Source organism: Galeopterus variegatus, unplaced genomic scaffold (genome assembly GCF_000696425.1).
Source record: "Galeopterus variegatus unplaced genomic scaffold, G_variegatus-3.0.2 Scaffold1233, whole genome shotgun sequence".
In the NCBI taxonomy this organism is placed as follows: Eukaryota; Metazoa; Chordata; class Mammalia; order Dermoptera; family Cynocephalidae; genus Galeopterus; species Galeopterus variegatus.
In genome coordinates this window covers 243,461-259,448 of record NW_007727344.1, presented here as the reverse complement: position 1 = coordinate 259,448, position 15,988 = coordinate 243,461, and the positions used below count along the sequence as shown (strand labels likewise).

The 15,988-nt window shown below is 37.8% G+C and overlaps 1 protein-coding gene across 1 annotated transcript in view; it reads right to left on the bottom strand.

Annotated features, from left to right (window-relative positions):
• Positions 1 to 2,999, bottom strand: part of ATG10 (autophagy related 10) — a gene marked incomplete at its 3' end in the record, with an annotated part of 163,450 nt that extends 160,451 nt beyond the window's left edge. The window contains exon 1 of the mRNA XM_008575757.1: positions 2,885 to 2,999. Coding sequence (XP_008573979.1) covers positions 2,885 to 2,992 — 108 coding nt within the window. The remainder of the gene's footprint in view (positions 1 to 2,884) is intronic.
• Between the last annotated feature and the right edge of the window lie 12,989 nt (positions 3,000 to 15,988).

Genomic DNA, 15,988 nt, shown 5'->3' with positions numbered 1-15,988 from the left:
ATATGTGTTAAACATGTCCCGAAAAGTTCATGTATTGGAAACTTAACTTCCACTGTAACAATGTTGAGAGGGTGGGAAATCCAATTCTGGTATTTGAAAGGTGGGGCCTTTAATAGATGATTAGATTATGAGGACTGTGCCCTGGTCAATGGATTGACCTACTAATGGAGTAATGGGCACGGTTCTGATAGCTTTAAAAGTAGAGAGTGAGCAGGTTGGCTCTCTTGCTCAGGACATTCTTGCTGTGTGATACCCTGGTCACCACGGGACACTGTAGAGAGTCCCACCAAGAAGAAGGGCCTCACCAGATGTGTTCCCCGGACTTTGGACTTCCCAGCCTCCAAAACTGTAAGAAATAAATTTCATTTCTTTATAAATTACACTGTTTCAGGTATTCTGTTATAAGCAACAAAAACAAGATTACTACAGTCATAAAATGCAGGCACTCAATCCCAGAAGTTATAAACTGGCTACTCATAGCCCACACTGACATGTTTGGTTTGGTCCTCACCATGTCTGAAAAATATCTCTTTGAATTAGTTGCCAGCATCTAAAAATTTAGAGATTTCTCACCCAAATAAGAATTTTTTTTACCTTTCTTGAAATATCAAAAGATCTGGTAACACTTGGGCCCATGTTTCCAACCTGGCAACAGGCCAAGCACCATGGTCAGCTACAGACCACAGGACTCAGTCTGCTTATTGTTTGACCCCTGGCAGCTTGACCCATTTACATTACCATCCTGGTCTCCAGAGACATTTGAGTTTGCAGTTCTTCCCTAAGGCTATAGGGATTTTCTCTGAACAATATTTCTGTTTTGATATTGTCTATGGCTCACCTCTAAATGAAAGAGAATCATCCCTAATGAGAGGTGTAGCTCTCACTCCAAAGGATAGGGAACTTCATAACTCAGCAGCCAGCAGAAGCAAACAAGAAGCTAGACTTGGGCCGGCCGGCGCTCCCACCGAGGGTTCGGATCCCATGTGGAGACCGGTTCCCGCTCACTGGCTGAGCGCGGTGCGGGCGCAACACCGAGGGTTGCGATCCCGTTGCCGGTCCCCGGTACGGGCGTGACGCTGAGGGTTGCGATCCCGTTACCGGTCAGTAAAAAAAGACAAAAAGGAAAAAAAAAAAAAAAAAAGAAGCTAGACTCAGCCATACCTGTTTCTGAATCAGAGGTCAGACCAATAATAAAAGAAAATCCTGAAAACTGGATCTTGAGGCACTAGTTTACAAATTCAGTGAAGAAACCCCTGACAGGTATAATTTCCCTCCTGAAGATCCTCCCCAGCCCCTGCCTGCTCCCCCCACACACAAACACAAACACATACACAGTCCCAGCTTCTCTCCCTAACCTTCCCCTCTCTCATTCTTCTAGGCTACTGAAATGGTTAACAGTAATTTTATCAGTCTGCTTCCAGCTTGAGATAAAAGAAAATTTATTTTTTAATAAACCTGGTAAAAAGGCAAAGTTCCTAAGGAATAACCATATAAATCATTACAGGGCAAAAGGGGTCAAAAACCTATACTTATTCAATGAATAAACAATCAACATTTTCTTTAATCACTACATATCAGAAGCATTAATATTAAAATCAGGCTCAAGACAAGGAGATCCGTTTTCACTACTATTTAACATTTTTCTAGTCAATGCATAAAATAATAGAAATATCATAAAGAAGCAACAACAAAAAAAAACCCTCTTCCTTTGCAAATAACCTCACTCTACCTAGAAGACCCAAGAGAAACTACTAAAAGACTATGAACACTAATAGGAGGATTCAGTAAGGTGACAGCATGGTTAAAAAATTAATACACAAAAATTAACAGTTCTTGTATACATCAGCAATAGAGAAGATACGTGAAAATTCAAACACAATAGCAAATAAAATTAGAAATACCCAGGAACAAAATTAATAAAAGGTGCTAAGCAGGTCACATTACCCTGTACTAGGAGATTCCCTAAGGGCTTATAGACTGTCCAATGACTAAGACAATGAGGCTGGAACCTACCACAAGAGATTGACCCTGTACCTCTGAACCATCTATGAGCCACTCTGTCAAAGCTTAGCTGGCATATGATCCAAGAGGAAATCATCCTTCTCTCCTGTGCAAATACTCTTGATCTGATCAAGATTTGCATTTCCCTGGCCCAGTTTTGAATCATAGGAATCAGCTCAAAACTGTTCAAGTTTCTCAGAATGCACATAGGAAACAGTACCAACCAGTAGAGAATCAGGGTTCATCCTTTCTCAGGAATCAGATAAGTTGTCAAGTAAAGAAAACTTACTTATTCTCTAAGAAAGGGATTTCAAGGAACTTTTAAAAAGCTTTTGGCGGAAAACTTTACTAATTGTATATGTGGAAATAAATAAGTACATAGACCTTTTACATTATTATTACTGAATAGAAACAAAAGAAAAAATGTTTTGAAATGAGTTTACATTATTAAAAAATTCCCAATTAATATAGTCCTTCATATTTCAGAATTTGTGATTGTTCGACTATGGTTTGGTTTCAGGATTATCTTTTCACCCTCTGGACAAAAGTAGTTTCCTAAGAAAATTAATAGTGTAAATAAATGTTTCGAAGCACCACAGAAGCACCTTGTTTACATTCAGACAATTAATATGCTAAGCATTCTTATCTATTAAATTAAAGCAGGTCACCTAAGGACTTTACTAGACAATTCTTTATTAGCTAATTATAATGAATATATAGAGTTGAAGTAATAAAATGGACATCTGTTTTTAAATATCCTTCAATTTAAGCCTTAAGCCACCAAATCAAAATAACTATCATACCTTAGTTCCAACTACTGAGGTTTTACATGGCAAAAAAAAAACCCTACATTGAAATAGGAAATAAGAATTTCTGTTCTGACCTTTGACGTTCTCCATTCCCATCCATCGCCTATCTGTTCTGAATGTTTAATGAATTCTGCACAGTAATGCTGGAATGTTTTTTCTCCAAAGAACTCTTCTTCTTCCATGTTAAAAGACAACTGCAATATAAAAACTAACTATTAGCATCACCTGTAGAATGAACATTGAAAGGAATTCTGCTTTTAAACAAACCAAAATTTGGGATGTAGAATGAAAAAATAACCTCAGGGCCATTCCAAAAAGTGTTAGGTTTCCATCTTTTTCACCCTATCCCCATTCGTTTAAGGAAGAATTTGTGATCAACATGAAAACCCAAAACGTATATTTGTAACACATATACACATAATACACATCTATGTAGGACCTGTATTTAGTAAAAAGTTTAGTCCGTCCATAAATTTTGTTTCAAGAGCTTAATTGTATCCCACTTCTTCTAAGCTAATGCTTCTAATCCACCTCCTCCTCCTCCTCCGAACTTCCTTCTGTACCTCCTACCTTAGCTTTCATATTGACGGTGTAACGGTGACTGGTGCAGCTAAGCAGTTCTTCATACTTTATTAGAAAGTTCAACTCACTAACAAAGGATGTTCTAAAGCCTGAAACTGGTTGTTTTTCAAAATGTGAGTTTTTTTGTTTTGTTTTATTTTTATTATTTTAATTTTTTTTCACTGTATACGCTTATGGAATACAGTTTGGTGTTTCAATATATACATATATTGTGTAATGATCCAATCAGAATATCTATCACCCAAACATTGATCATTTATTTGTGGCTAAAACGTACAAGATCCTCTTTTCTGGCTATCTTGAAATAGACAATGCAATATTATTAGCTATTGTCACCCAAGAGCACCAGAACTTCTTCTTAAGTGTCTAACTGTAACTTTGTAACTTTGTACCGGTCTATTAACCTTTCCTGTCCCCCTTTCCCCCCCTCCCTTTCCCTGCCTCTGGTAGCCATTATTCTGTTCTATTTCTTTTTTGTTTGTTTGTTTTTTCAAGGTGTAAAGTTATGATCACCTAATTAATTACCTACTTTATCAAATCTACAAATGTGGCATATCAAAGAATACCCATATATTTGTTATATACATCTGTCAAAACCTGAAACATTATTTATAGAAAGAGAATTTTAGAGCAGGAAGGAAACTCACAGATCCTCAGGCTTCTCAATGAGAAAAGTTAGACCAAGTGAATTTCCACATTCTCTTCTTTAGTGATAAGCGTCATCAGGACAATTGTCACTTGTTCACTGCTTACTATGTCAAGCACTATGCTAGACACTTCACATTCCCATTTAATCCTCACACAACCCAAAGGTTGTTATCTCCATTCCTCAGATGAAAAAGGGAAAATAATATGCTCAAAAATACAAACAAGAAGGGATTCAAACCCCTATTTGGATCCAGGGCCAATGATCTGTCTACACTAGCTGATTCCCAAAACAGTGTTCTTTCTTTTTTTTTTTTAAAAGATGACCGGTAAGGGGATCTCAACCCTTGGCTTGGTGTTGTCAGCACCACGCTCAGCCAGTGAGCAAACCGGCCATCCCTATATAGGATCCGAACCCGTGGCCTTGGTGTTACCAGCACCGCACTCTACCGAGTGAGCCACGGGCTGGCCTCCAGTGTTCTTTCTTATCATTCTAATTTAGTATAACCTATATAAAAATCTGTTCATTCATCCAACAAATATACATTGAATATCTACTAAGTAGTAGGCACTGTGCACAGGTAAAGGTTAAATATACAAAAATGAAAAAATACATAGTCCGTACCTTGTGAGAGCTCATGTCCTAATGAAGAGAGATAAGCAATAAAAATAATTACAGTAGATACTCTCTTAACCAACCTCCATTCAAACAACCCGCCAGATTAAAAATCACGGACTGGTGTCTACAGCACACTGATCATGAAGCACCTCTGCTCCCATCAGTTGAGTGTACAAATACATAGTTTAAACATTAAACAAACCAAACCACTAAAATATAAGTAAAAAAGAAACACAACTGTTATGTCTATGATTGAATGCCTTGGAAAGGCTCAAAAAAGGTGAATCTATACAAGAAAATCAAACTGCTATTGAAGTAGGTACGGACAATGCAACTAAAAAGATTGGTGAGGAAAAAAAAATCATAAAATCTAGGATTCAGCACTCAGATTGCTGTCCAAGTGGCTTGAATTCTTTCACTTAAACCAAAACTAAAAATCTAGAGGACGCATTCTAGGTTCAGTTTAAACAAGAACAAACAATGAATTCCAATCAAGTACCCACACCCAAAGAATATACCTTGATAACACATCAAAAAATTGGCAAATGAATGTATTTATGTTTTAAGTTGATTATTTTTCGTGGGCTGGCCAGTGCAAGGATCTGAATCCTTGACCTCGGTGTTATAACACCATGCTCTAACCAACTAAGCTAACTGGCCAGCTCTATGTTTTAAATTGAAATGAAATATTTCAAGTATTCATGTATTTTTTTTTAACTCCAGCTTTAATCAGCTTTTTCAATTAACTGCTCAACTATCAATTCTGATAGCACTGGAAAAGAGAACTTGTATTTAAAGTATATGCAGTAATGGACATATGCACAAAGATTATGGTAGGCACAAGGAGGGTCCCTTACAAAGGGGAGATGGTGTGGGAGGGTATGACGGTGGAGGCAGAGATGACTCTGTAAGGTATGCAAGAGTTGTTGCATGGCAAACTGTCAGTGGGTTAAGTACAGGGACTGGAACAATGATCCAGGAAAGGAGGAAAATGTGAATAAAGGCAACTAAGGATGCAGAGAACTACGAGAAGTTCGGTATCACTGAAACCTGAGGCAGGGAATATAGAGAGATAGAGAGCTAGTCAAATCACATGTAAGTTAAACCTGTCTGCCCTCACTAAGTGGAGTAGAAATGGATGAGAAGGGCCTCAAAGAACAAGATAGAAGAGTAATGAACTTGCAGAAAAGAAGCTTGTGTGCCATGTAAGAGTTTGGACTGTTTCCACAGGAAATAGGGAATCAGAGCTTGGATCTGAAAATGTCAGAATAATAAGTCAGAACTAGCTGGTTAGCTCAATTGGTTAGAGCATGGTGTTGATAACACCAAGGTCCACGGTTCGATCCCTGTTACCATCCAGCTGCCAAAAATAAAAAAAAAAAAATTTACGGTAAAAAGATTAAGAAATCATTAGGGGCTCTGCAGAGGATGGATTTGGAGGGCACAAGACTGAAGGGAAGGAGAAGCGTTAGAAGCTGTTACACTGGTCTGGCTAAGAGGTCATAAGATGTGAACCTAGGCAATAAAAAGGAGAAGACAGAATATGCACCTTAAGCTATGGGGAGAAGCCAAGATCAACTTAAAGATTCGGAAATCATCTCCTAAAAGAGACAACTGAAGCCATGAAGATGAATAATATCTAGACGGGATGCATATAACAGATCCTTAATACGGTTTCTGGTGGCTCAAGAAACTTTACATTAAAATTTGTATATATGTACTCATCTACACTTTTTCTGGGAAAGACTTTATAATTTCCAACAGATTCTTTAAGTGATCTTAGCCAACAAGTTAAGAACCCCTACACAGTGAAAAGAGCAGTGGGTTGAGAGAAACCTTCAGAACATCAGTATTTACAGGACCAGCAAAAGAACTAGAGAATGAAGAGTCAAGCATTAGGAGGCGATCCTAGCAAGGGCAGTGTTACAGAGATCAGGGTTGAGGGCTTCAAGGTAGAGAATAGCCACCAAATCCCAATAGTGTCAAAACAGAAGACAGGCTCATTAAGAAAAGAACTGAAAACATCCACGCAACTTAATGAAGCAGTCATTGGTGCCTTAGTGCGCAGTGTCGGCAACGGTGGAGAGAGAAGCAGGCTGCAATGGGCTAGAAGAAAACTAAAAGTGAGGATATAGTAAAAACTTTGCAGACTACTTTTTCAAAAAGCTTCACTGAAAGTGAATACAAATCGGTAACAGAAGTGGCATATAGGCTCAAGAGAGAATACTGTTTTTTCCTAAGGAAGAGATATCTGAATACATGTTTAAACTGGGCAAAGGGGGGTGGTAGAGAGGGAAAGTTAAAAATACCAAAGAGAGAAACTATAAATAAGTAAACACATAACCAAAGAGAGAAAGTAACTGATGAAGCAATATCCTAAAGGGCTTAGAAGGGGACGAGTCAATAGTGTAGGAGGATGGATTTGAACAATACAGTAGACAACGTGCCCCTCACAATTGGGGAAAAGGCATTTCAGGATGAATATGAAATTTAGAGAAGTTTTTCAAAGGGGATCCAAAGTTAAGGAAGAGGAGGTCACGAGATATTTTGATGTAGGGGCAGGCAAGATGTTCTGCGGAGAATGAAAGGATAGTGGTAAAATGAGAATGTGTGAGAAAACTAGTGGAAATTTGAAATTACTGGTAAGAGAAATGAGACGACAGCGTTTACGGATAAGCAGCTAGAACACCAAGCTCAAGGATTCAGATCCACACACTGGCCAGCTGCCAAAAAAAAAAAAAGAATAAGCAGACAGAAGTGAAGGCCCAGCACAGGTTGGAGACCCTGAATCTGTAGTGCAATACTCTGTGAGTTATGATTATCTTCAGAGTGCTCAGCTCCCCAAGTGTGGGAACCAGCAGAGAGAACTACATTAATAATGCAAAGTTGTGGTTTTGCTGGATTGATTCAGTGGAAGGATAAGAGTATAAGAGGGAATAGAAAATGCTAGTGAGAATAGCTCAGAGGTTCGAGTTAGGTAGAAAGGGAAAAGATGCCAAGAGAAGGTTGAATGGACTGGTATCAAAAAGATTTGAAAACTATAGCATAAGGACAGAAATGGAAAAACGAGAAGAATATGAGATTTTAGAATTTAATGAAGTCTTAGCTGTGGCCATGGGAGTGAGTATACAGCATAAAATAACTTGGGGATGAGTGTTACTGAAGCTCAAGAAGTTTAAAAAACTGTGAGGTTTGGATTCCTTCTCAAGATTGTACTAAAGACAGCCACTACCACTGGACAGGGACAGTAGGTGAGAAAAAATCCTACCTTTCCATAGCTGATAGAGCTGAATTGCATAAGCCTCAAAGAAGCAGGGATGCTCATATGAGAAGCAGTGACCTAAAACTGGCACCAGACAAGTGGGGGCTGCCAACAATCTCCAGACCCTGAGCCTCATGGAGTGCAAAAAAAAAAAAGTAGGTAGCCTCCACTCAACAGGCTTCAGTATTTTTTTAAAGCCAACTTTCTTTTAAAACTAGTTGGTGGAAGCACTGATCTGCAAAGATGTTACATCATGCCAGCTTTCAGTGTGAAAACTGAACCACACTATATCCACTCCACACTCCCAACCTGGAGATCCACAATGCACATTGTGGTGGGGGAATGATTAACACAGGGTTTTTCAACTTTTTTGACCATAGAATGTTTTTTCCTGTTGACACTTTTTAACAACACATCCACAGAATGTAGTAAGAGAAATAGTGGGTCAAGGGTTTAGGTAAATTTGTTTTCTATGGATGTGTGCTCCTGAGATCACAGTGGAAAACTTGGGAGGATGCAGGAAAAGTGTGAGAACAGGTTTGGTAAGAGAAAGCACTAAGTACAGGAGTATAAGTACAAAAGAGATGATAAACTGCAGGCTGCTACCAAGACAGTCATCAAATATTTCAGGGATGTAAGTGCAATCTCCATGTTACACACAGAATTCTGGTTAAAAATATGCCTCAATGCAGACACAAGTTGAGAGCGTAAAATCTAAGAAGACACTAAAAGGAAGAACAGGAGCTAACCAAGCAAAATGAAGGAAGTGAAAGGAACAAACTTTGCAAAAGTCTGAATATAAGAGAAGGTCTGGTAATCAAAGAACTCTTGTTTGACTGAACTTTAGAGGTAAAGGAAGGGTACTGGGAGAACTAATACTGATGAAGACCCAAGAACGTTGTAGTCCAAGGGCTCACAAGGGTTTTGAAAGAGGGAGTGAACTGATCGGATTTGCATTCTGGCTTCAAATGGAGACTGCAGGTTATGCCTGGCTGGGTGAAATCAGTTAAAAGGCTTACAGTAATCCAAGACAGACATAATGATGCTAAACAGAACCAAAGATTGGCAGTAGAGCAGAAGAGGAGGGAGGGATTCAAAAGACATTTTGATAGTGTACTCGTTACAGCTGACGGACCTTGCTATCTAAGGCAGAGAGGACAGAAAAGACTCAAGAAAGATTCCAAGCTTTTCTGCCTTTAAGTGGTAGTGCATTGACTGAGACCAAGATCCCTGGAAGAAGAGCAGGTTTGGGGAGAGAGATGGGATTAGTTTAGCCATACTGAGTTTGAGTTTGAGTTTGAGTTTGAAATGTTTGTGGAACACCCAAATGAAGGAGTCTCCAAGGCATTTTGAGGTGAGTCTTGATCTCAGAAAGAAAGAGAAATCTGGGCTAGAAATACTTATTCTAAATCAACTTTACATAGATGGTAACAGAACCTATTTCATCACTTGGGGAGAGGTTGCTGAACTAGAATAGGAAGACTAAAATAGAGCAGTCAGAGCAATTGTTTTTCAAACCATATGACAATTCTGACATATACTGAGATACTAAATCAAAGAGAAATGATTTTAATTCATAAAGAATACTAATGTATTCAGAATTTTTTAAAATCCCAAATAAATCTTAATAACAAAATTAAACAAGTAAAAATACTCCATTCTCTAAGCCCTCTAGTTACCTGAGAATTACTGAACTATTGAAAATGTTAGTTGAAACATAAAATTTCACTCAATAGCCATAGTTTATCTAATTAACAATACTGTGCTACTAGCTACTAGCAAGATGACTGAACATCAAAACACTAATTAATATTTGGCTGAATACTTCTAAAATTATCTAAGGACTGGTCCTTGCTGAAGGATGTTACATACAATAACACAAATACAGCTTGATTACAAAATTAGGAACTATACTATATTAAAAGGATATCCATCTCAATTCTAATCATCATATTGTACCATAAGACAATATCATTGAATAATTGTTTCTTTGCTCAAGTAAAAATATTTCAACTCATTAAAAATTGAAAATGTAATTCAATCAACAGTTTTATTCACACTTTTCAAGTTGTAATACTCTCTGGTCTTCTACCAAGTTCATTGACTTGCAGAGGCAGAAATTAGAATCTTGGAACTTCCTATTATGAAATGGCTGAAAATATGGTCAAAAATAGAAATAACAGGGCCAGCCTGTGGCTCACTTGGGAAAGTGTAGTGCTGATAACACCAAGGCCACAGGTTCGGATCCCTATATAGGGATAGCCGGTTAGCTCACATGTGAGAGTGTGGTGCTGACAACACCAAGTCAAGGGTTAAGATCCCCTTACCGGTCATCTTTAAAAAAAAAAAAAAATAGAAATAACCACAACTTCAACTTATTAAGGAGTAATGGCAAGAATAATCCTTACTTTGCAAATGAAAATCCTTAGACAGGTGAACTGTTTCCAGACTTAAGCTATCTTAAACTGAATTCAGATGAGAGGTGACAACAGGACACAGGTGAATTCTCAGTAGAAAGACAAATTTCAATTCTCATCTCATCCTAAATAATGAACCTCATTCTAATTATAAATATAAATTTAGAAATGTCGCAGAGCTCCTCATGTCATAGCATAATTTGTTAATATGTCCATTTGACTTGAGTTTTACTCTAGCTGAACGGCTGTTTAATTTTTTTTTTTTTTTTTGTAATATTCATTCAAAACTTTTTTTAACTGCTTCAGCAGAGGCTAAAGATTGGAAAGATAAAATAAGAGTCGTCTTTCCAAACTATAGGTTAGCTCTCAGACTAGACAGTGTAAAGAAGCTTATTCTGCTGATATTCAAATATCTTCAGAAAAGCAGCCCCAGTGAATTCTAACACTGTGTATAATCATTGCTCAAATTATCTTTTTTCTTTTTTAATTAAAACAATTTTTTTACTACCACTCTCCATATTTTTAAGATTTTTAATCTAATGTGTATGGAACTATTTCTTTATGTTTTTTTGGTCAGAGACACTTCTTTTGATGAATCTATAAATCAGTGTTATCGGAGTCATAATGAAACTAAAACACTAAAAGAAATATAACTAAATTCCCTGGAACTTAAGATCACTTACAAAACTGTGATTATCACAGAACATGCTATGCATATGTTTAAACATTAAAGATCATTTTTGACTAATAAAAGTAGGCAACTTCCTCTATACTTGTCCCTTCTAGCAACAATTCCACATTATAACTCTAGATATAGATTCTTTCATTTAAAAACATGCAATTACTAGCTAGAAGAGGTAAATGTCAACCCATTACCTTTATGGAAATTTGGCTTAAATTCATTTAGATTAGTTAATCACTTACCTAGCAGGGTCCTTGGGCAGTGGTCCTCAAATTTTAAAGAGCAAGAAAGCACCCACAGTGCAAATTTAAATGGGGAATCCTAGACCCTGGCCTGAAAGATTACCTGATCCTGCAGGCCCTAAAATAAGCATTTTTAATTAGTACCCCTGATACTTTTGAGGAGGAATCATGCTAGAAAGTTAAGACAAAAGATGGATCACTTTGACGTGCTGGTGAAAGGCCTGGATTTCAAGGCATTCGGCAGCCTGGGTGGGGCACAGCAGGCATGGCCCTGGGCAATCCAACTAAAACGCACAGTGAAACTTCAAAAGAGAATCAGTCTTTTACACCAGCTAACCAGGAGGGCTCAGTTCTCGCTCCTTGCCTTCCCACTGAAATGCATATCACAAATCAAAGTTTAAATGGGAGGCAACATGTACCTGGACTGGAAATGAGAGGTCTCCACTGGTACCTGTTGCCTGCTCTAACCTTTGTAGCAGAAGGTCCAGTTAGGAAGAGGTAAGAAGGCATTTCACTCTCCTCCATTCTGTACTCCCGTCAGAGAAACAAATCCTGAACTGCCCCTCCCCCACTGGTTTCTAACCCAAACTGGTAATTCCTTTTCAAGGCAGTTCTCTCCCAATAATGTAATGTGCATGGCCAGAAGTGGAAGGTGAAGCCATGTGGAGCACCGAATACTGTGATGTGAAGGCAGTGATGGGTAGCTGCAGGAACAGGATGAGCCCTCAGAATAGTACCACATCCCCAAAAAACTTCACCCCAAAACTATAAATTTTCAAATCACACAAAAACACTTCCCTCATTGAATAGGCACAGAATGGAAAGATTAAACAAGAAAGGAAGAAATCTCCTGAGTATAGAAGAAGATCAATCCTTCATAAATTTGGTTGTACCCATCTACCTGCTCTTCAATCTAACATGGAGAGGAAGATTCCTTCAGCATCTCAGTGTGGTGAGGGAGATGAAAGTGCACTTTTTCACTGTTACAGTTAACACCATGCCTACACAAGTCCCTCTTCTATCTAGGTAAGTAAACCCAAAACATCAATAATGACAAGGGACCAACAGGAAGCTCTTGCATAAGAAAAGAGGAGCACTGCCATAAAGAGAAAGACGGAAAGCCTGCTTCTGAATGGGCTTACTCTGGGAATCAGAGGGAAAAAAACTTAGATCTAGTCTATGCACCCAGTTAAAAAGGAAAATGAAAAAAAAAAAAAAAAAAAGCAAGGCCTCTAAAAGCAAGAGATGAGGGAAGAAAAATAGTTGAAATTAAAAAGGAAACTGGATAATAAAAAGCTAAAAGGAAATTCAAACTTATATAGAACAGTCTTAAATTCTACATTAGAGCCAACAGAGAGATGTACACAAGCTGAAAAAAATCAAATCAGTATCTCAGCATGTACATGTGAGATGCTCTCACAACACACAGAAGAAATAGGACCAAGATGAAAACAATGCATATTGATTGACAAGAAGGAAAAAGGACACATATCCAACCTACAAATAACAGGTATTTCTGAACTGAAACCATAAGCAAACGTACAATTAAAAAAATATTCCTGAGCTGGAAAAAAGAAATTTACCTCTAAATTTAAAAGATTCTTTATGTTTCTGAGAAAACTGTTGGAAAGAAATATATGCCTATACATATCCTTGTAGAATATCTTAAAGAATGAAAAGAAAAAGGAAAAACAAAGACCTACGCAGAAAAAACCAGTTTACCTACAGAGAAACAAAAATCAGAGTAGCCTCAGCCATCTTCTCCACAACAACAAATGCCAGAAAACAACAGAGCAACGTCTACAATGGCTGGGAACTTCTGTTGTATCTTAGCACCGCTAACAGTTCAGCACACTGTAAATATCAAAAAATGTAATGAATAAAAAAAAAAATTCAAACATTTAAATGAATATATTCTACACATCTCTACCTTTTTATAGGGCTTCTTCAACTCAACTTTCCAGCCTATTCACCAGTTAGATCTTTCCCCATCCAGATTTTATATGACATCTAATTTTTCTGATACTAGTATCATTACTTTTACAGGAACACTATAATTTTTTACATAAAACAAGACTTCTGTACAAGCACATAAGAGAAGTTGTCCACCGCTAGTGATGATTTGAACTAATCCACCAGCTCAAATTCTCTTGCTGCCTTTGAATAGTGGAATTCCTAGAACTAACTGTAGTCAGCACATATGCCAATTAGCCCAGAACCAGGAACTAATGGGGTTTAACATCGCCCAAAAATATCTAACAAATAAGAAGGTACAGAAAAGATTAACATGATATCTGAAACTACAGACTCAGTGTCAGTAGTTTATCATCTGAATACAGATGATAAAGCCATGTGTCTTTAAAATAAGAGGGTACTTCAAAAAGTTCATGGAGGGGCCAGCCCGTAGTTCACTTGGGAGAGAGTGGTGCTGATAACACCAAGGCCACAGGTTCAGATCCCTATATAGGGATGGCCAGTTAGCTCACTTGGGAGAGCATGGTACTGACTACACCAAGTCAAGGGTTAAGATCCCCTTACCAGTCATCTTTAAAAAAAAAAAAAAAACAAGTTCATGGAAAATATTATTAAAAGATAATATGAATCTTTTCATGAAATTTTTGAATACCCTTCTCATACTACCAAATGCCATTATTTTTTGAGAAAAAAAAAAGTAGATGGTTAGACATTTTTGTAATGAAAGAGACAATCCCTTCAAATTTTTCTCCATTAAAATCTTTGTTCAGGGCCGGCCCGTGGCTCACTCGGTAGAGTGCAGTGCTGATAACACCAAGGCTGTGGGTTTGGATCCTATATAGGGATGGCCGGTTTGCTCACTGGCTGAGCGTGGTGCTGACAACACCAAGCCAAGGGTTGAGATCCCCTTACCGGTCATCTTTAAAAAAAAAAAAAATCTTTGTTCAGACGGGCCAGCCCGGTGGCGCACTCGGTAGAGTGCGGCGCTTGGGAGCGTGGCAGCGCTCCCACCGAGGGTTCGGATCCCATATAGAGACTGGTCCACTCACTGGTTGAGCGCGGTGTGGGCGCAACACCGAGGGTTGCGATCCTGTTACCGGTCACGAAAAAAGACAAAAAAGGAAAAGGAAAAAAAAAAATCTTTGTTCAGAGAGTAATGTGCCAAGTTTTTCATTCATTCACTCAGCCCCTACAATACCCTAATACTTGCTATGCGTGTCCTCCTAGAAAGGAATGTTGAACTTTTTCTGGAAAATTCCAAAAAAAGGAGTTTTAAAGACATGAGTTCAATTCTTGAGGAAATGAATTTTGAAATTTGAATAAGGGTCTACCAGTTGGAGACAAAAGTGATCCAAAAAGATGGAAGAGCTCCTGTAAAGACAGGGCCTGAAAAGGGTGCAAGGTTTAAAAAAAAAAAAAAAGACAGTGGATGGAGTATAGATTGGGTGAAATAGAGCATGGGCAAATAAGATCCAATAGTTCTGAACTTTAGGGGGGGGCCACTCTCCAAGGGGGTGTTTACAAATGAGTGGGATCGTATTGGGTTATCAAAAAGGAGTTATAGTTTGCTATTGCCATTTAGTACTCAGGAACCACTAGTTCCTACACTACACTAGTTAATCTAAGATGTAGATGTAAGATGTAAACATCTTACAATGTGCAGTACCATCCCACACATTGAGGAATTGTCCCTAAAAATGACCAGTAGAGCCCCCTTTGAGAAATCATGAGGAGATCTTAAAGTCCAGGGATCTTAACTCTAGGGCTTCTCAGAGTATCTTTTGAAATCTGCATTCACAACCTGTATTTCACTGACTATATATTTACTTCCAAGAGTTAAAAGATAATCTAGGGCACATCAAAATTTTAAAGTTTATTTGAGCAAAGAGCAATTCATGAATCAGGCAGCCCCAGATCACATTTTGGTGCCTCACCAAAGGGGCACAGGCGGCAGAAGGGGACATAATGGAGTAGTAGCCTTATTTGGATCATTCCATTGAGAAGTCTCTAATTAGAGGTTAGTTGATGGGTTCGGATTGGTTAATTTCCTTTTCATTTTCCTAGAATATGACCTTTTACACTGAGTGGGGTTTTGGTTTGCTTATGTAGGAACCCAGGACACTGAAGCCTCCTCAAGATATGTCCCCCCAATTAATTATTTTAACACAGGATGCTGTGATTTTGCTAAGCAAGTGGTATGTTTTGTCCTTTCCTTCTATCATCGCAAAGCTCAGAACTTAGTCTGTGGCCTACCTTTAATAACTGCACAACTTTTCACAGTATATATTTCAGTATAACTCATCCTTAATCTCATCTTTCTAAGCTTCATATTTTCATGACCCTGATTTATCTTTATCTTGTATATAATTATATCATATATAGTTTATAAGCTACCTCAAATACTTTTGGAACAAAATAGGGCTTAAATTTAAAATTACAAGTAACAGAAGAAAAACAGAATAGAAAAAAAAAGAAAACTAGGTAGTAAGACAGGAAAAAAATATATTATACTGAGTTCCCAGAATCATCCTGGGAGAACTTTACAAGACTTTTTAAAAGAAGTATAATACATTGTCTTTGCCTTCAACAGATTGTAATTAAATTTTTAAGAAAGATTCAAACTGAAAAAGAACATGTGAGAATAGAAGACAGTAAAAATCAGTGATAAATTGTACAACCACTGTTTAAAGAATTAGTTTGGATTAAAATGACAACTAAAATAGCATGTATTGAGCCCTTACTGTGTATCAAGAAG